This window comes from Dipodomys spectabilis, unplaced genomic scaffold (assembly GCF_019054845.1).
Source record: "Dipodomys spectabilis isolate Male_0828 unplaced genomic scaffold, ASM1905484v1 ptg000599l, whole genome shotgun sequence".
In the NCBI taxonomy this organism is placed as follows: Eukaryota; Metazoa; Chordata; class Mammalia; order Rodentia; family Heteromyidae; genus Dipodomys; species Dipodomys spectabilis.
Window position 1 is genome coordinate 1,024,036 of NW_024871276.1, and position 20,325 is coordinate 1,044,360.

Genomic DNA, 20,325 nt, shown 5'->3' on the forward strand with positions numbered 1-20,325 from the left:
ACACACAAATGGCTATAGTAATGGGAAAAGCAAAAAGGAGACAGAGAGGACTTAAGATGGACAGACTCCCCATGGGCCATGGGTCTCCCATTTACTTCTCTGAGATGAATGAGCTCAGTGTAGGTAGATTCCTGGACCAGTCATCTGTGTCAAGGAGCCAGCAGGAGTTCCCTCTGAAGAAGAATCTGTTTCTAACATTCCTAAGTGGGGTGTGTCACATGATGACCCCAAACAACAGTGGTGTAGACAAGGACACAGAGGCTATGGTGGGCCATGTCTTATCCTGACCCTCCATAGAGGCTCGGGTCAACTCAGTAAAACAAATGCCGATGCCAGTGTTTTCTCAGAAGAATGGAGTAGAAAAGTGCTCAGAGGGAATTAAGAACAATTTAAGGCTAGTTTCCAGGACTGGAGAGGCATCAAAGACATCTATTATGAGTTGGTTTGAGAGCTTGGAAAGAGCAAAAAAAATTCTGAACCAGACCTCTTGATTTGGATCCTGGCCCTGAAACTCTAACGCTCTAGATGTTTGCAACATTAGTCTCTGTAAAACTCAGTTGCCTAGCCAGGCACCAACAGCTCACACCTGTAATGCTAGCTACTCAGGAGGGCTGAGATCTAAAGATTATGGCTCGAAGCCTACCTGGGCAGGAAAGTCCATGAGACTAAGTCCAATTAGCCACCAAAAAAACAAAAGTGGAGCTGGGGCTCAAGTGGTAGAGCATCAGCCTTAAGTAAAATAGCTAAAGAACAATACCAAGCCCTGAGTTCAAGCCCCAGTACCAGCACATGCACAAGCATGCACACACACACACACACACACACAATAAAAAAAAAAAAAAAGAATGCAAATGTTGATTACTGTTTGAACTGGGGTTTGAACTCAGGGTCTCAAGTTTGCTAAGCAGGTGCTCTACTAACTTGATGTGGTCTCCCCATGTCACCTGGGCTGACCTCGAACTCATGGGCTCAGGCCATCTTCCTACCTCAGGCTTCAGAGCAGTGGTGAGGACAGGGGTATGCCACCATATCCAGCCAAGAGTTCGCTTTTATAAGGCAGAAATGTGGTGCCTGGAAAGGTCCTCAGCACACAGCTTGAGTGGTCAAAAAGCTCATTAGGCTCTGAATCAAAGCACCCCTGCAGATGAGCCAAACAGCCCTTTGTTCAATTACTCAACGTGGAAAGGGTAATCTTGATCAGTTCAGTGCTAGGCAGCCTCAGATAAGAGTTCCCACTCCCCATCTTCCCAGCATCCACTGCTAGGCCACTCTGCTGTGGGAATATCAGTGAAGGTAGCTCTTTCTTAGGTAAAAGGCGTGGGGGGGGAGGGGAGGGGGTCCTGAGGCCACTTCAACCCCCATTGACTCCCATCATGGGGTCTTGTTCACCTGATCCCACACTGAGGCCTGTCCCAGGTTCGTGGTGTGCTTTGATGCAAAAAATGAATTCTATGCTCCTCATGATTACTTTTTATTCTTTGGTATTCCCTCTATGGGCACTGTTTCCTTGTGCTTGTTTCCATAGCAACAAAGAAAAAGGCACAAAGCACCATCACAAAGAAGGTACATGTTGTTTGTTTGCTCTCACATCCTCAGGAGGCTGAAGGCTGTGGTTAGCAGGAATCACGACTTCCTACATTGTAAACTACTCACAACAGAGCCAAGTGGCTGACTCCAGTCTTACTGAATAAGGAAAGCCGGCCAAGGATGAATCTCAGCTTATGGAGTTTCCTGACGCCACTGGCAAAGGCAGGAAGCAAGTCATCAGAGACAGGGCCAAGGTGGGAATCCTGCTGAGAGATGGCTCATCCAGTCAGTCTTCTGCAGCTCCTGCCTGTGCAGGTCAGGGGCAGTAAGTAGACAGTTCATCAGGGCTGATCATGCAGCTTCTTATTCTGGCAAGGAAGATTATCTTCTGATACTTGGGATTTGCTTTCAAGGACCTGTCGGATCCTCTGCATGCCTAAGAAAGGGAAATGAGGGACCCTCAGCATTGATGGCTAGGCAAGGGGGTGGGATGAGCAAACCCAGGCTGTTGGAACCCCTAGAGATGGGGTGGCTCAAAGGATACAGTTGTGGGGCAGAGGGTGGGGGTGGAGATGGAGGCTGCTCACCCAAGCGAAGCCGTTGGGCCTTATCTGAGAAGATCACTCGGAACCAGCCGGGCTCTTGACACTCAAAGGCTTTGCCCAAGGACAGAAGTACTTTGTTATCCAAAAATCGGCGCCAGAGTAGCATTTCCTCCTCAAAGGTGGCCTTGTGAAGGTACTGGGAGGGCAGAAAGAGGCCTGGGATGAAGAGACCTCCATAGCCCCGCCCCTGCTGCATGGAGGCCTGACACTTGCTCCCTACCCACACCCCCACCTACATTACCTTTCTCAAGTCAATCCAGATAAAGAAGCCTGCCCCACGACTCAAGAAGGGAATCCCCAGGGCCTTGAGCTCTTCTGAGACATAGGTGTGGGCTGCCTTGAGGCGGGCATGGTTTTCTGGCAGGTACACATGGCTGATCCAGTCTGGGTGAAAGAGAAGCCAAAAGATAAATCTCCCAGTGATCTTCCACTCCATCCCACCGGTCTAAATGCCACCAAGCAAAAGTCACAAGTGCAAGAACTATGTAAGTCCCTCTATCTGGCTTGCTGTGGGGAGGGAGTGCCAGGAAACAGTGAAAAGGATATGTGAATTCAATGTTCAATATCTTTTTTGTGTGTGCAGGTACTGGGGCTTGAACTTGGAGCCTGGGCACTGTCCTTGAGGTTTTGTGCTTAAGGCTAGCACTCTACCACTGAGCCACAGCTCCCCTTCTAGCTTTTTGGTACTTAATTGGAGATCAGTCTCACAGACTTTCCTATCCTGGCTGGCAGAAGCACAATCCTCAGATCTCAGCCTCCTGAGTAGCTAGGTTTGCAGGAATAAGTCACCAGCACTAAGCTGTTGTTCAGTATCTTTAATCCAGATGCGGTCCTGATGGCATCCAGGTCTTCCTGCCCTCTGTACCCATAGTACCAAGTCCCTAGGAATATAGCACCTAATCAAAGGTATATCCAGTTATAAAATAATGGTTTAGAATCACACAAACCAAGGTCCAGATCCAAGTAGGGCCAACTTACAGGGAGGGGGCAGGGGCTTGAACAACTTCACCTCCCTGAACCTCAATATTTTTATTGACTTTTCCAGGAAGGGGTACACAGGATTCTGTGGATTATATTATGTATACGTATGTGTAAGCATCACCACAGTCAGGATTCTGAATGCTTCCATCCCCTAGAGAACATTTTCAGGCCACTCACAGTCTCATCAGCTTCCATACAAACCCCATCTATTGTTTGTTTGTTGTTATTGTTGCTTTGCCAGTCCTGGGGCTTAACTTTAGGGCCTGGGCACTGTCCCTGAGCTGCTTTTGCTCAAAGCTAGTGTTCTACCACTTGAGCCACAGCACCACTTCCAGCTTTTTCTGTTTATGTGGTACTGAGGAATCAAACCCAGGGTTTCATGCATGCTCAGCAAGCACTCTACCACGGAGCCATACTTCGAGCCTCCCAGTACTATAGTTTTAAAAAATAAAATTGTATGGCTAGTGCTCTACCACTTGAGCCACAGCGCCACTTCCAGTTTTTTTTTTTTTCTTTTTTGCTTATGTGGTGCTGAGGAATCAAACCCAGGGCCTCATGCATGCAAGGCAAGCGCTCTACCACTGAGCCACCTTCCCAGCCCAGCATACTATCTCTTTAGCTTAGCTTTTTCTCACCAGTGTCATGCCTTTGAGGTGGACGTAGGCCCCATGGACTTCACCACAGAGCAGGATTCCACACTGTGGATTTGCCACCGTCTGTTGTATATTCACTCATCTATGGAGGGACCTTAGGGCCATTTCCAATTCTGGGTGGTTCTGAATAAAACCCTTATACAACACTCATGTAAAGGTTTTTATGTAACCATCAGGGTCAATGGCTCAAGTAGGATTGATTATTGGATTTGGTAAGTATGTGGAGTTTATTGTTTGGCTTTGGTTTGTTTTTGCGGTGGTAGGGATTGATCCCAAGACGCTATGCGTGCTAGGGAAATGTTCTACCCACTGAGTTCTAGCCTCAGCCCTGTGCATTTGACTTTATAAGAAACCTCCAAAGAGTTTTCCAAGTGGAAGAAGCATCTTACAATCCCATCAGCAATGTATGTGAGCCTCAGTTGCTTCACTTCCTTGCCAATATTCAAAGTTCTCCTTGTTTCTAAAAAAAATTTTTTTCTTGCTATTATAGTAGGTATGCAGTATCTGGCCCTCATTTTCCTCATCTGGAAAGTAATGGAGAATATGCAAGAATTCTTGCTTGTTAGGAACATACATCTACGAGGCTCAACAAATGGCAACAACACATGAGTGTCGCCATCTAAATTCTCTCTAGGATCCTGGGAACAGAATAGATGGGTAAAGGCAGAGAGAATGCCCGTATAGCCATTTTCTCTTAGTAGTTTCGATTTTCAAAGTACTCATAGCTAGGAAATAATAATGAATTCACACTTTACACCTTGAGATGGTGCTCAGGCTGGCCTTGAACTCTTGAACTCAAGCGATCATCCTGTCTCAGCTGCTTAAGTACCCAGGACTACAAGCACCATCACTGAACCTGGCCAGTGATTTTTACATTGGCCGAGTGCCTATCACCAGGTAAAGTAGCACTCAACTCAATTACAAATCCCATTTGATCAGACAGGTAATATTAGGATCCCTATTTTAAGAATAAAAAAAAAAAAAGAGCTTCAAGGAGGTTGAAGTCATGTGCCACACAGCCAGGAAGTGATTGGGTAGAGTATGGACTCAGACATAGAAGAATTAAATTCTTCTTATGGAAGAAGTATCATAGTCCTTGGCTAGTCACAGATAAGATGGGAACCTATCCTCCTCTTTCAAATCACCGGGCCCAGATAGTCACCGCGATCCTGGAGCAACCGTGCCATCTGGTACTGCACCAGGCCACTGAGACCATGATAGCGGCAGAGGGAAGCCACAGAAGTAGCCACGTGCTGGTTTTCTGTGTACAGAGTACCAAAGCGCATCCCAGACATGCCGAAGTCCTGCAGAAATAAAGCACCTTAGCCATTGCCAGGCCTTCCGGGAGGAAGCCAGTTCCACCCACCTGACTGCCCCCACCTACCTCCCTCACATTCTCAGACCAGCCAGAAACTCACCTTGCTTGTCGCCCACATCACATGGGTCCTCTGGGGGTCTGGCAGCCTGCAGAAAGCACAGCGTGGGAAGACAGGCAACAATGAACCTCAGCAGCAAATACATTTTGCTTGAACAAATGAGGGCATGGAGGGGTAAATCTGGTTTTGGATTGAGCCCTGTTCTCATCTCCTTGAATCAAGGGTCAACAAACAGCCTGCAAGCCAAATCTAGCCTGCTGGGGTTTTTTTTGTAAATCAATGTTTATTAGAAGGCAGACAAGTTCACTGGTTTGCACAGTGTCCTTGGAAGAAATGAGTAAAAGACCAATGGCCAATTTTGGCAGGACTAGAAATAATGGTTCCACATAGGAAGGGTCTATATGTACCTTGTGCACTGTCATATCACCAATACCGGGCACAATGCCTGGCACAGATGCTCAATACATATTTTCCCCATAATGAAGCAATGATCATGTACAGTCACTCTTTCCTCTGGGTCTCACTTTCCTAATGCAAACTAATGGAAGTGGCACTCCATGCACCTTCTGCTTTGCAGAGCTTTGTGAGGAACAGATGGGAGAACCAGAGAACAGTGCTCAGAGGAACTGATATTTTGAATCCCTGAAGGTCAAGTTTGCAGACTTTACCCATGATCTGGTTCAAGTGTTGCCGGAGGCATATTGGTTACAAATTCTCTGCTCAAACTAAACTTAAGGAAAAGCCTACTTAAAGTACTCAGCACATGGTAGAGCCTCGTAAATAAGGAAGTGGCGCTGTGGCTCAAAGTAGTAGAGCACTAGCCTGAGCAAAAGAACTCAGGGACAGCGCCCAGACTCTGAGTTCAAGCCCCACAACCAACAACAACAACAACAGAAAGTACATAAATGAATGACTAGATGAATGAATAAAAATCAGGCTATTCTGAGGCTGATGGTAGTGGTGCACACCTATAATCCCAGTTACTTGGGAGGAAGAGTTAGGAGGATCATGGTCTGAAACTAGCTCTGGGACAAAAGCACAAAAGACCCTAAGCTGAAAAGCCAACAAAAAACAAGTGGTAGAGTATCTGCCTATCAAGTGTGAAGTACAACTCTGATCCCCAGTACAACTCCAAACAAAACAAAACAGTTACTCTGAAGAAGAAGGAATTAAGGAGGCCAATCTTCCTCCTGGCCCTAAAATACAAGAAATGATAGCTATTGTTACCAGATCTCCCATGGAGCTCCTAACTTCACGGAAGCATCTGAAAACCCCTGATGGAGCCCAACTCTCCCACCTCTTGCTTCAGCCTTCGGAAGACAAGTGGGGCTATTGTCAAAGCAATTGCGATGAGTGAAGTCAGAGACACCAGATCCAGCAGTACCCAGGAACCTTACCTTTCCAGGCTTAAGACACTTCGGTACTCAAGTGATTCTTCAAACACAGACAGCATATAGACCTCATCCACAATCACGTGTAGCTCATGCCTGGCAGGGAGAGAACAGAGCTTGATCTGTAGCCTAGTGTGTCCCCAAAGTGGGTGGTAGTATGCCAGAAGCCCAGAAAAGGAAGTGGAGCTGTGGCTCAAAGTGGTAGAGTACTAGCCTTGAGCTAAAAGAGCTGAGACAATGCCCAGGCCCTGAGTTCCAGCCCCATGACTGAAAAAAAAAAATAGCTGGGCACCAGTGGCTCACACCTGTAATCCTAGTTACTCAGGAGGCTGAGAATCAAGGTTCAAAGCCAGCCTGGGCAGGAAAGTTCATGAGACTCTTATCTCAAATGAACTACTCAGAAAAAGCCAGAAGTAGTGTTATGGCTCAAGCCTTGAGCACAAAAAGGCTCAGAGACAGAGGCCAGCCTTGAGTTCAAGCCCTAGGACCAGCAATCAAACAAACAATGACAAAAACCCAAAAAGACCAGTCCAGCCCAGTGTTACCAAAGTTGGGTTTTCCAAGAACATTCTCCTTTGGTCCATTGTTTAAACAAACCAGAAACTGCATATAGAAAGAATAGTGGTTTTTTGAAGTGTAGGGGAAAGGCAGGACCCTCAGGTTCCTCCATGGAGGGGCACATTTAAATACCAGGGCTGGAGTCTAATGGACCCAGATTCAAGTCTGAGCCTATCTCTGACCTGACCATGCTAAGATTCAATCAAATAGGGATAATCAACCAGGTCTATTCTTGATGAGGTCATTGTAAAGATTATCAGAGATAATCAGATTATCAGTTCTGGGAGATCTAAAGTGCTCAGCGTGTTCCTAGAGTACAATAAATGATAGCTATGGTTATAAAATGGAAAGTGGAAGAGATACCCCACACACACATCTCTTCCCCCCAAAATGGTACGGAAACTTATACCAATCCCCTGTTAGAGCCCTGTGTGCCCAGATGATTTGTGGGGTACAGAGGGGTGGAGGCTTACCTTTTAGCAAATTCCAAGAACTCCTGTAGCTCTCTGGGGGAATAGATGTCACCCAGAGGATTCTGGGGGTTGATAAGGATAAGGCCTTTGACCTTCACACCCTGAAAGCATCCAAAGGGCCAATCTCAGATTCTCCCCAGGGCCAAAGCTACACAGTCCCACTAGGAGGTGCTGATCACTGGTGATTCCAAGGGAAAACATGATTGGGGCGCGTTCATAAGCCATCATAAAGCAACAAGTACACAGTATTACATCCGCAGTGTTGTGCCCATTATGAAAAGAAAACCAATACAGAGAACAGGGAAATGGGCCCAAATGCTGCAGAGGCTGCCTGTTGGAAGAATTATGGATAGTAGGTTTTTTTGTTTTTTGTTTTTACTTTCAAAATTACTATAGTAAGCCAGGCACTGGTAGCTCACACCTGTAATCCTAGCTGAAAAGACTGAGATCTAATAGTCACTGTTAAAAGCCAGCTCAGGTAGGAAAGTCCATGCAACTCTTATCTCCAATTAACCAGCAAAAATCCAGAAGTGGAGCTATGGCTCCAGTGGTAGAGGGTCAGCCTTGAGAGGAAAAGCTAAGGGATAGCACCCGGACCCTGAGTTCAAGCTCCACTACTGGCATACTCACAAAAATATTTTACTATAGTAAACATATAACAACTTAAATGATAAAGGCAAAATAACCTAAGTAGGCAAATCATTGAAAAGTAGACTTGGAAGAACCACTACTACAGGTCTCTACTTTTCTTAAGGAGGCTCCAGGCTCTCTCAAGGTACACAGAACCACCCCTTTAAATGGCCAAGGAGAGTAGCAGAACTACAGACCTGTATGTACCACACTTAACTCCTGAAGCGGAATCAGCGGGAGTGTGCAGATGCAGAGTATTTAATGAAGCTCCCTAGCTAATTCCGTCTGCATTGAGGTTCAAGAGTCTTTCTAATGGGAAGGCCCTCCACAGTCAGGGCTTTGACCCCCTAGAATGGCTCCATGTCCCCAACCTACATCCCCATCATAGGCTGTCAACCTAATTCAGAGGAGATCAGGCAGAGAAAAAGGGGTTCACACCCTGCTCAGACCCACCCACTCCCAGCTCTGGGTTTGATTTGATCTCAGACAGACCTCAGCATTAGCTCCTTGCAGGGCCAACTCCAACTTCTCTGCTGTAAGCTGGAAGGGACGTGTGTCTTGCCCAGTAACCTGGGGGGAAAAAAAGATACACCGAAGTCAACAGCCAAATTCAGCGTTCCTCTCAAAACCTGAGCTCTAGATCTCTCACCCTTTACAAGCTCCAGTCTTAGCACAGTGTCTGGAAAATGGATGGAGCGGGGTGGTCACTCGCTTTTCCCACCACACCTCCCCACCCTCCCACCCTTCACATCAGGGACTAACCTCATCAGTGTACTACCGTGTTCTTATTTCTGAGGCTGTCCTTGGCTTCTACAGGGACCTCAAGAATCTCAGGGCCGGGTGCTGAGGACCTCTGGAGACCCCAGACATGGCAGCCAGTGGCAACACTGTAGCCCCAGAGCCCTTATATAGATTTCAGACCCAGGAAACTCAGCCTACAGGAAGGTCCATGTCCCACCTGGGATGCAGGAACTCTTACCTCGCTGTCCAGGTAGACATAGACCAGTCGGACACTGCCATAGAGATAGACGTGCTGGGTAATTGCTCCATAGTAAGGGGTGGGAATCAGGAAAGCCTCTGAGGAGGGTAAGGGGCAGTCTGTCATCCTCTCGCTCCAACACCCCAGACCCACATCATTGGCTCTCCAGGACTTCAACATCCTTGGGGAGCATTTGGGGCATGTTTTCTACTCTCAACTCCCCAAAATACTAAAGCCTAGAATCACTGAGACCAATGTCTCTCATAATATGATGGGGCTGCATCCAGACAACCCCCTGTAAATTGAAAATATCATTCAGTCAAAAAGCATCACTACCAAACATCACTAGCTTAGCAACAGAGTGGTATGGCTGATTGTGTGTGGAGCTGTGGCTCCACTGCCCGGCATTGCAAGAAAATATGGTCTCATATTGCTAGCCAGGGAAAAGGTCTTAATTCAAAATTTGAATATTGTTTCTATTGAATGAGTACAGCTTTCATGCTAAAGTCAAAAAAATACTAAATGGAACCATCATAAGTTGGGGACCATCTGTAATTAAGAGCAAACATTCAATCTTAGCCAAAAGCCCAAGAAGGAACTAGTGGCTAACATTTACTGAACACTTAGTATGTGCTGGAAACAGCACTTAACTGCCCAGGTGCCATGCATCTAAGTCTTAACTATTCAGGAGACTGAACTATTCAGGAGACTGAGATCTGAGGATTGCAGTTTGAAACCAGCCAGGTGGCATGCCTGTAATTCTAACTATTCAGAAGGCTAACATCTGAGGATTATAGTTTGAAGCCAGCACTCAGAAAAGTCCCTGAGATTCTTCTCTCCAATTAAGCAGCAAAAAGGCTAGAAGTAGAGGCATTGCTCAAGTGGCAGAGTACCACCTTGAGCAAAAAAATCTAAGGAAGAGCAACAAGTCCTGAGTTCAAGTCCCAGTACTAACAAAAAGAATTATTTGCACCTCATCTGATTCTCACCATCACTGTCCACGGGAACTATTATCATCCTAACTTAAATGAAGCTTAAAGGGTTGCTGATCTTGACTGTTCTAGAATGGGAAGGAAATTGCTTCTTTTGTTCTTACAATAAACCTTCCTGTTATGGTCAAAATCCCAGTGACAACCTCTCTGTGTGACTTGGACAGGTCCTAGAAGCCCCAGTCTCCTCTACTTAAAATGAGGACAGTCATAGAATGCATTTCCTAGGTTCCATGTAAAATCCTATGGAGCATAGTATGGGATAAATAGAAGCCACTAATATTATTGTTACTAGTTAAGCTATCATGAGACTCCTATTTCTTATAACCAATCACCCCTGATTATGACCAGTCCTTAAGATCACAGCTCTTTCTCAGGCCCTGCTGTCTACCCACTCCAAGATCCATTCCAATTTTCTTCTTCGTTAAGGGATAATCTTCGTTAAGGGATAATCTAAGTGTTCAGAGAATGTCAAGGATATAACCAAGGCATGGAGGTCTTTCCCTAAGCTACGGGGGTAACCACATTTGGTTGAAGCCAGCTCTGCCTTAGTCCTCTTTGCCAAGGAATGCTTTCAGAACACATTTATGAGTCATTTCTGGTCAATTAGATGGAGAGAGATCCAACTTGCATTCTTCTGGGGACAAACACCCCCATACTCTTTCTGATAGAAGAAGGGATAGGAGAAGGATGGTGTAGCCTTGTCCTTCTCTTTCTGCTCTTAGACATACACTATCATGGAAGGATGTGACAATGTTCTGGAGAGCATGAAGAAGGTACTCTCAGAGAGAAAGAATCCTGATGTAGTAACCTTTCCTGGAATTACTGCCACTGGGTGTATTGGCAGGCATTTATTGAAGGCTCCTGTAGTTACCTATTTTTTATTAGAATTGAAAGAATACTGACATTAAGGGGAATGCTGAAGACACCGAGGCACAGAACAACCCCAGGGTAGAGTGGGTATCAGAGCTCACTTACCTCCTACCTCACACAGCACTGTGGCCAGAGCAGAGAAGAGAGAGGCACCGCCATTTAGAACGACCACCTGGGGGTGACAATCAGGAAATAGGGATGATTCTGTTCCAGGAAGTACAAGAAACCCAGCCTCTATCCCAGGATGGCATAGCAGAGATACAGGTCCCTTTCTCAATGCCCTGAGGGCTCTGTTCCCAAGAAGATCACCCCTGGCTTGTAGCCATGCTCATTCATGGAAACTCTGGTCTTAGTCAAATGAGCAAGAGAGAGAGCGCCAGTCACTCCAAGGTTTTACCCTAGGCTGAGATGGCCAGGAAGGTCCCCAGCACAAGGGCAGAAATTTTAACTCTAAATCCCTACAGTTAGGGTCAAGAAAGAAGTGTTCTTCGCTCTACTTTGGTTAAGTGAAAGGCAGGTCCCAACCCCACCTTATCCTTGACTAGTCAAGAATTGGACAGCAAACTGAAGATCATGTAAGAAGGAAAGGGGAGCTACTCACATTCTCTGGTTTGAGGGGTGCTGAGCTCTTGCAGTAGAAAGACAGGAACTTAGCCACTTCCTCTCGGAGACTAGATATAAGACAAAGAAACAGACAGACAGAGAGACTTACCAGAGGGTCCTTAACCCATAGTCTACCCCAAAGTTCTTCTAGGGAATCTTCAGTCAGCTGCTAGTATTGTTCCCTACTTCTTATGTGAGGAATGTGATCAGCACCTATCTGATCATAGTACCTTGGCGCCCCTCCCCAGGTCCTATCCACCTGAGAAGCTTTCCTTCTCAGTAGGTGTATGACACCCAATCCATCTAATCAGGAGACCTCAGACAATGAAAGGTAACATTATAGGCAGATCTACCTAATAATTATATAAACATTATTAATGCTAGGTGCTGGTAGCTCACATCTGTAATCCTAGCTACTCAGGAGGCTGAGATTTGAGGATCATGATTCAAACCACGCAGGAAAGTCCATGAGGCTCTTATCTCCAATTAACCACCAGAAAACCAGAAGTGGTGCTATGGCTCAAAGTGCTAGAGTGCTAGCTTTGAACAAGAGAGTCCAGGGACAGAGCCCATACTCGGGAGTTCAAGCCCCACAACCAACAGCAATAATTTATTATTGTTGTTGATGCTGTTGTTGTTGTAACTGTTCCTGCAGTTGTTTTTGCTAACACTTATTGAACATTCACCTTATACAGATATTATTGGAGAATGTTACATTGCAGCCATAATTATTACTATTATTATTATATCTATTTACAGATGAAGAAATTGAGACTGGAGACTATCAGGTGACCTGCTGATAAGTGGCAGAGTCCATTTTCATGCCCTGTGCTCTGCCTCCAGAGCTCACCATCCTAATTATTGTATGTTAAGGAAATGTGCTTTGGGATCTTGGTCTTAGAATCGAGTTGTGCTGGTCCACTCTGCCCTTAAAACAGTACTCAGCCACCCTTATCAATACTCTATCAGCACACCATAATCAAATATTCTACACTACCTCCCACCTAACCATGAAGAAATGACCCTGCTCACCTTGATTCTGGACACTGTAAAGGTACTAAAAAACCAGGGAGAGACCCCTCACCCGAAGGCCCTCTCCATGACTCAGACCAGGATCAGAGGTCCAAGCTGGGAGCTCCTGAGAGACCCCCATGATTACCAGGTCTATAAGAATGGACCTTCAGCCTATAGAAAACTCAGCCTGCCACTCCTGATATCAGTGGGACAATTCTTTGGGCTATCCTGTGCAGTGTAGAGTAAGCAGCCTCCCTGGCCTCTATCCTCTAGAGGCCAGTAGCAACCCACTCCCAGTAAAAACAAACAAAAATCTATTCACATATGCTATTTATTCCCCTCCTCCCAACACACACACACCAAAATTATCTTGTGTTGAAAACCACTGGCAACTACTTACAACAGATGCCCTCTCCAGTCAGGGTACTGCAGCAAGGATGGCTCTATCCACAACATATCACTCTGACTCAGCTGGGGACAGAGAGGGAAGAGCAGAGCTGAGGGCCCGCACTGCCAGACTGGGAAAGTGAGTCACCCAAGGCCACATAGAGAGTTGTCTTAGAAGGCAGACCTGAAAGCCAGAGCTGTTAGCTCCCAGGACCTAGCCTGACCCAGACAGACAGCAGGCTCTTATGGAGGAAACATTCCAGGGAAGAAGCTCCTCAGAGCAGAACAAACAAAACTCTATTTGTGTATTGCCATTCTTATACCCCTCAGAGGTACTTAGGACTCACCCGATGGGACAGCAGATCAAAGCAGAGTTTGTTCTCACTGGTACCCAGATTAATGATGCCCTGTAGACGAGAGGGGCACAGGCTGTGTGAGCATGGCAGAGGAATGTCAAGGAAAAGCCCCAGGGACCCAGAGACAGCAGGTGGAATGCCCTGCAGTCTGCCCTTTCGCTATCCCTGTGTTCCAGCTGAGCCTTCACTCAGCCCCCGGCTCCCAGCTCCCATCTTCCCATGTCCAAAGCTCTGCCAAATGCCATCTCTACCGGGCACTGATGGCACTCAGGAGGCTGAGATCTAAGGATCCCGGTTGAAATCCAGCCAGGGCAGGAAAGTCCATGAGACTCTTATCTCCATTTGAGTCAACAGAGAACCAGAAGTGTAGCTGTGGTTCAAAGTGGTAGAGTGCTAGCCTGGAGCAAGTGAGCTCAGGGACAGCACTCAGGCCCTGAGTACGAGCCCTACGCCCATGACACACAAAATCCGCTTTTGGGCATTTACCCAAATGATCACAAACAAGACCATACTAAAGCTACCAGCACAACCATGTTTACTGCAGCATTATTTACCATAGCTAAGATATGGGACCAACCCAGATGCCCCTTAGTAAATGAATGGATCAAGAAAATGTGGTATATATACACAATGGAATTCTATGCCTCCATCAGAAAGAATGACATTGCCCCATTTGTTAGGAAATGGAAAGACTTGGAAAAAATTATATTAAGTGAAGTAAGCCAGGCCCAAGGAAATATAGGTCCCATGGTTTCCCTTATTTTCAATAACTAGTATATGTCTGAGACAAACAGAAACTGTCAGACAAGTTGGTGTTAGGTGAAATGAACCCCAAGGTAAGGATTCAAATTTTTTTTCTTTCTTGTGATTGTTTCCAACATACTTATAAGATGATTTCTTTATTGCTTTGTATGTACCTCTCCCATGGTATAAGCCCTGCTTTCATTGTATTTGATGTTGATATAATTTGTGGACGGGAAGGGAAAAAGCAAATTGTTTAAATAGGGTTACAGGTGGACCCATTACAACAATGAGATGTACAAGACGTTATGTCAAAAAACGAACTTTACAACTTTGGCCGGGTGGGAGGTGGGGTAGGGTGGGGGGTGGCAGGAGGGTATAAAGGGAAAGGGATGGTATGGGGAAACAAAGGAGGAGGCAAAAAATGCTTAATAAGAAATGTACTCACTATCTTGCCCATGTAATTATAACCCCTCTGTATGGTATTTTCACAATTAAAAAAAAAAATCTCCAGGGGCTGTTTTCTTCCTCAGGGTTCCACAGCACTTTACAGCCATCCGCTGAGCACTGCTCAGTTTCCGCCCTGGAACCATGAGAACTAAGATAAATGCTATAAGTCTCCCTGAAGGCAGATGCATGCCCAAAACACTACTGTCTCTCTCAAGAGACTGAGCAGCCATCTGTATATGTTCATGGAATGAAAGAATGCACTCTGAGAGAAACAGAAACTAGGGTAGAGGTAGATCAAAAAGGAGCCTTTGGAAGTGGCACTGTGGTTCAAATGGTAGAGTACTAGCCTTGAGCTGAGGGACAGCACCCAGGCCCACAGTTCAAGCCCCACGACTGACCAAAAAAAAAAAGGAGCCTCTGTGTCAGTATAAATGCTCTCCTAGGAGATACACAGCAGCTGGCTGGGGGCTCAATGGTAGACAAAATACTAGCCTAGCATTTTTGAGACTCTACATTCAATACCTAACACAGGAAAAAAAAAAAAAAAGGAAAGAAGAAGGGGAGGGGAGGGGAGAAATTTAAGTTGAATAATTGGTGGGGGTGGGTCAGAATTCATGTTCTGATCCACAGTTCCTTGAATTCCTCCCTCATAAATCAAGAGTCTCCTTAATTATAAACAAACCAATAAACTGGGGCTTCCATGAGCAATAGGAGTCACGCTTTTGGAGTTAGAGGACTGAACTCCAAACTGACAAGTCCTAGGTGGGGCTGTCCATGAGTCAAGAAAGGTGCCCCTTCCTGCAGTTCCCTTTGGGGTCAGTGGGGGCGGAGCTTCACTCACACTGGGGTTCTTGTCCTCATCATACTCATCCATGTGGAAGGTCCTGTAGCCCTCCTCAGCTGAGTCCCAGAACCATTTGATGACTCTCCCTCGAAAGGACAGGCAGGAGCTGTCAGAGGAGAACATGGCAATGGGATTACCCACTCCATAAAGCTTCAAGCGCTTGGGATCTGGTTCTCTGGGACATTCCTCTTCCCGGCTATCCTGACAGCTACTGGCCATGTCCTGGGTGGAGGCAGAGCCCAGACAGGTGGGAGGTGCTGGGGGGTCCTTTGGATCAGGGGTGAACATCTGCAAGAAGACAGAAGCACTCAATGCACAGGCCTGCTCAAAGGCTCCTTCCCCACTGCACCAAGCCCTATCTGCCCGTTTTCTATTTATTTTTATTTTACAATTTTTTATTTGCACCTATTAGTTGCACAAGGGGGAAGCGGTTCACAGTGATATTCCCATACATGCATATTTGCAATGTATCCCAAACAAACTCAACAAATAATTTCAACAAGTTATTTTGTTCTATTTTTATGTATGTAAATTATTTCAGACATACTCATCCTCATTTGCCCTCTCTGTTAGCCCTCCTCACTCAGATTGGAACTTGTCCTCCACAACAGTCTGTTTTATTTTTATTTTTTTTGCATTTTTTGTGATTAATTACACCAAGCAGTTTCAGCGTATTTCAGATGTGCATGCTTTATATTTGACTCAGAATAACCCTCTCTATTGCCTTCTCTCTCCCCAACCCTCAACCCCTTACTGATCAACAGCTTTCATTTACATTCCTTATAGCAGTTTCATACAGTTGTATTTCAAAATTATTCACATTCCATCTTTTTTATTGTGAAAATACCATACAGAGGGGTTCACATTCCATCTTTTTCCTTCATCCCTCACTCTCAACCCTTTAAATCTTTTCTTTTTTTTTTTTTTTTTTTTTGTCGGTCATGGGGCTTGAACTCTGGGCTTGGACGCTGTCCCTGCACTCTTTAGCTCAAGGCAAGCACTCTACCGCTTGAGCCATAGCCCCACTTCTCTCACTCTCAACCCTTTAAACAGTCCTAGTGTTAGAATACTGTTTTGTATATGCACATATATACTGCATATTTAAGTATATATATATATAGGTGTGTATGCATATGCCCATGTCTGTGAATATAATAAATATAATATATATTAGGTCTAGCTTCCACAAATGAGTGAAAACAAACAATATTTAGCTTCAGGAACTTGTCTTATCTCACGCAATATGATGATCTCCAATTCCAACCTTCCTGCAAATGACATTTTACTTTTCCATATGGCTGGGTCATATTCTATGGTATATACACATCTCATTTATCCATTCATTTGTTGTTGAGGCCTTGGTTGATTCCACAGCATGGCTATGCTGAAAGTAAACATAGGTGCGTGGGTATCTTTCTTGTACACTGATATATACTCCTTCAGACATATTCTCCAAATGGCATGGCAGGGTCTTAAGTCTATTTTTAGACTTTTCCACATGGAGGAACCCCCACACTGATTTCCCCAGAAGGTCAACTATTTTACATTCCCAGCAACAACATAAGAGGGTCCCACCCATATCCCCATGCATCTGCACCAAATTTGTGCTTTCTTGATGACTGCCATTCTGACTATGTTGCCTAGGCTGTACCCTTTTGTTATACTCAAGTAAGTTTCCTGGTTCAACTGCCCTCATAGCTGGGACTAAGGAGGCTCCACCATTCCTACCTATCTGTCCCTTTAAGTTTATATATTCATGGTTTCTGTGCCCCTTACCAGTTAGCAACATGTGTACAATTATTTCCACAAGCAAAGTCTGTGAAGGACCTGTGAGACAACCAGGAGTGGTTGCACATGCCTGTAATCTCAGTGGCCCGTATGCTGCTGAAAGGGGTTCATGTATTCCAGGCCAATCTGGACAACATAGTGAGATAAGAGGGAAGGAGGAAGAGGGAGGAAGGAAAAAGAACAAGGGACAGCCAAGGACTGTACTTGCTACATTTAAGTAACTTTATAGGTATAACTTGTTCCATTTCTGCAGCTTTCCATTCTGTACCTTAAGAGGCCACCAATGTTCTTTACCCATCCTTACTGACCTCAATTCAAAAAGCCATGTTTTAAGCCAGGCACGGCAAACACATCTGTGATCCTAGCTGTTCAGAAGACTGATATATCTGAGGATGAAAGTTCTAAGTCAGCCCAGGAAGTGCTCTTATCTCCAAATAACCACCAAAAAGCCCTTTAGTGGAGTTGTCACCCAATGGTACAGCACCATCCTTAAGCAAAAAAAGCTAAGGGGCAGTGCCCAGATCCTGAGTTCAAGCCCCCGTGCCACCTCACCTGCCACTAAAAAAAAAGTTTTAAATTTTCCAAGTAGATCATTGCTGGGGTTCTGGGGTGTTAGGCATGAGATCAGTGGTGTGGAGCAGGCGGTGGTGTGAACCGAGGGGAGCTGCAAGGGGTCACCATTGTGCAGGCAGGCACGCTGAGCAGTGCTCTAGGGTTCCTGTCTTCCCTCTGGAAGGAGAGACCAGGACCCAAGGACAGGGTCTCCTCTGGTTCCAGCCTTCATCTCCCCAAACGGTTTCACACCTGCTCAGTGGATGTGGCAGCAGAGAGAATACAAATTAGGCAAGAGTACAGTCCTCAAGACCAAAGTTCTAGAATAGTCATATCATATATCCTCGCCGCCGCTGAGTGATAAGACGATCAGGAGGCAGAACCAAAACCCTTTAAGGTTTAATTTTGCTTTGCTAAATCCTCTGGGGTCCTCCTCCAACTGGTGACCCCCTCCCTAGAGCCAGCCTCTAGTTTCCTCCAGCGAGAGGGCGGAGGGTGGCCAGGGTGGGCAGCACGGCCTTGGGGCCAGGGTTTGGGGCTGCAGTAAAGAGGAAGGGGCCTCCAGCCTGTCCCCGGCCTACCCCAGTCCGTCCCCAGCCAGAGCTGCGCACCAATCACGCGTCGGAGAAGCGCAGGCCGAGCGGCCACTGCCCGTTCACCGTCACAGGCTCTTCCACAGGACGGGGACGCCTCGCGAGAGCCCAGCCCGATTTCCAGGCGGAGGAAGCGCGATCAGATCCGTGCTGAGGGCTGTGAGATCAAAGGGCGGGGAGGAAGGCCAAGTGCTTAGAGGCCCATCCTGCTGGCCTTCCTGCAAAGTGGAGGAGGGTGGGCACCTACTTGGAGATAGGCCGCTGGTCCGTCTCTTTGGCTCTGAAATGTCCCGGGCGCTTTACGTACAGATGAGATTGCTGGCAGACTCAAGCCTCCCGGGACCAGGAAACGCCCACAACCGCCGAAAGCACCACTCACAGCCAGGGGCACCGCCCACACCCGCCCAAGGCACCGCCCACACGCCCTGGACACAGCTCCCAGCGGGACCAGGAAACGCCCACAACCGCCGAAAGCACCACTCACAGCCAGGGGCACCGCCCACACCCGCCCAAGGCACCGCCCACACGCCCTGGACACAGCTCCCAGCGGGACCAGGAAACGCCCACAACCGCCGAAAGCACCACTCACAGCCAGGGCACCGCCCACACCCGCCCAAAGCACCGCCCACATGCCGTAGCACCGCCCACACGCCCTGGACACAGCTCCCAGAGGGCGTCTCCGCATTCGTGGACCTGCGGGGTCCCGCCTACTCTGACTGGAGGCTAAACCTGGTGCTGGAGCGGGGGAGGGGACAGAAGAGAGGAAATCAGGAAATCCTGGGGGGGGGGGGGGGGGGACGGGGAGGGAAAGGCGGCCGTAGGGGCTTGTGGGGTCCTTGCTGTAACTCCTGTCTGTCTGGTAGTGTTGAGGTGCATTATGTCTCTTGGCCATTATGTCTCTGTATCCCGCCAGAACCTTTCGGAATTGAGAGGGGCGCGTTCTTAGAGCGTGGTCCCGAGGTGGTGTGTTTGCAGCCATTCATTTGTCTTGCTGTTGTAACCCAGTCCAGCCTAGAACTCACCATCCGTCCTTGTCTTGGCCTTCTGAAGTGCTGGGGAGGGGAGGAAAGAGTACTGTCATGAGAGCTGGATAGTTTCTGAATATTTGAGAATGAATAAAGCTATTCTAAGCAAGCCATAGATTTTAAAAAAAGGAAATCACAAACCATGCGTGGTGCTGCAGGTCTGTAACTATAGATGTAATATATACATAATATATAGTTACATGTAATATACATTATACACACATTATACATATGCATAAAAAGAATTCAGTAAGGCAGACAGCTGATTCTCACACACACATCACACGTGAAAAGATATGTATTACTCACATGATGTAAATTAAGAGCAGAATAAAACCTACACACCTACAAGAATGACTTTAAGAGGGACTGAAAACATCAAAGATTGACAAGAAAATGGAGTATCCAGAACTTTCATACTTTTAAATGCTAAAAGCACTTTGGAAACCTGTTGGTTTCTTATTAAGTTATGACCTACATAATAGGATACTCAAAACTAAAGTGAATGAACTAATTTATATGACAACGTGAATATCATTTTCTGAACAAATAAAGTTGAACACAAGAGCTTGCCTGTATGATTACATTTGCATGGAGTCGTGAACCTACAGAATTAATCCATGGGGGAAGGAGGGGCAGAGGTTGGCCAGAAATGGGAAAGAAAAAAAAATTCCTGTAATACTAGCTTCTCAGGAGGCTGAGATTTGAGGATCATGGGTCAAAGCCCAGCACCAGCAGAAAAGTCCATGAGACTCTTCTCTCCAATTAACCAACAAAAAGCTGTGGTTCAAGTGGCAGAGTGCTAACCTTGAGCACAAAAGCTCAGGAAGTGGTAGAGCACCAGCCCAAGCTAAAAAAGCTCAATGACAGCACCCAGGCCTTGAGTTCAAGCACCAGGCCTGGCACAAAAGAGAAAGGAGGGAAGGAGGGAAGGAGA

General features: G+C 46.4%; 1 protein-coding gene across 3 annotated transcripts; it reads right to left on the reverse strand.

The window, feature by feature from the left end:
- Positions 1–1,458: 1,458 nt before the first annotated feature.
- Positions 1,459–18,702, reverse strand: Accs (1-aminocyclopropane-1-carboxylate synthase homolog (inactive)). 3 transcript variants are annotated; one of them, XM_042671089.1, is made up of 16 exons: positions 18,611–18,702; positions 18,382–18,520; positions 15,428–15,718; positions 13,387–13,446; positions 13,053–13,123; positions 11,637–11,706; positions 11,141–11,207; positions 9,174–9,271; positions 8,687–8,764; positions 7,565–7,665; positions 6,540–6,629; positions 5,185–5,230; positions 4,929–5,070; positions 2,374–2,516; positions 2,115–2,268; positions 1,459–1,963 (listed from the first exon to the last, which is right to left on the reverse strand). In XM_042671089.1, exons 3-16 carry the CDS (start codon positions 15,716–15,718, stop codon positions 1,869–1,871), a joined length of 1,506 nt encoding a protein of 501 aa, XP_042527023.1. In that variant the 5' UTR covers positions 18,382–18,520; positions 18,611–18,702; the 3' UTR covers positions 1,459–1,868. The 3 variants fall into 3 exon arrangements, with proteins under 3 accessions (XP_042527023.1, XP_042527024.1, XP_042527025.1); XM_042671090.1 differs by having other exon boundaries at positions 18,382–18,659; XM_042671091.1 differs by lacking the exon at positions 18,382–18,520 and having other exon boundaries at positions 18,611–18,657.
- Between the last annotated feature and the right edge of the window lie 1,623 nt (positions 18,703–20,325).

Coding starts and splice junctions, on each gene's coding strand:
- Accs (XM_042671089.1), bottom strand. CDS start 15,718: ATGTTCACCCCTGATCCAAAGGACCCCCCAGCACCTCCCACCTGTCTG. Junction 13,447..15,427: donor ATGAGGACAAGAACCCCAGT/GTGAGTGAAGCT, acceptor TCTCGTCTACAG/GGCATCATTAATCTGGGTAC. Junction 11,208..11,636: donor CACCCCTCAAACCAGAGAAT/GTGAGTAGCTCC, acceptor TGTCACCCCCAG/GTGGTCGTTCTAAATGGCGG.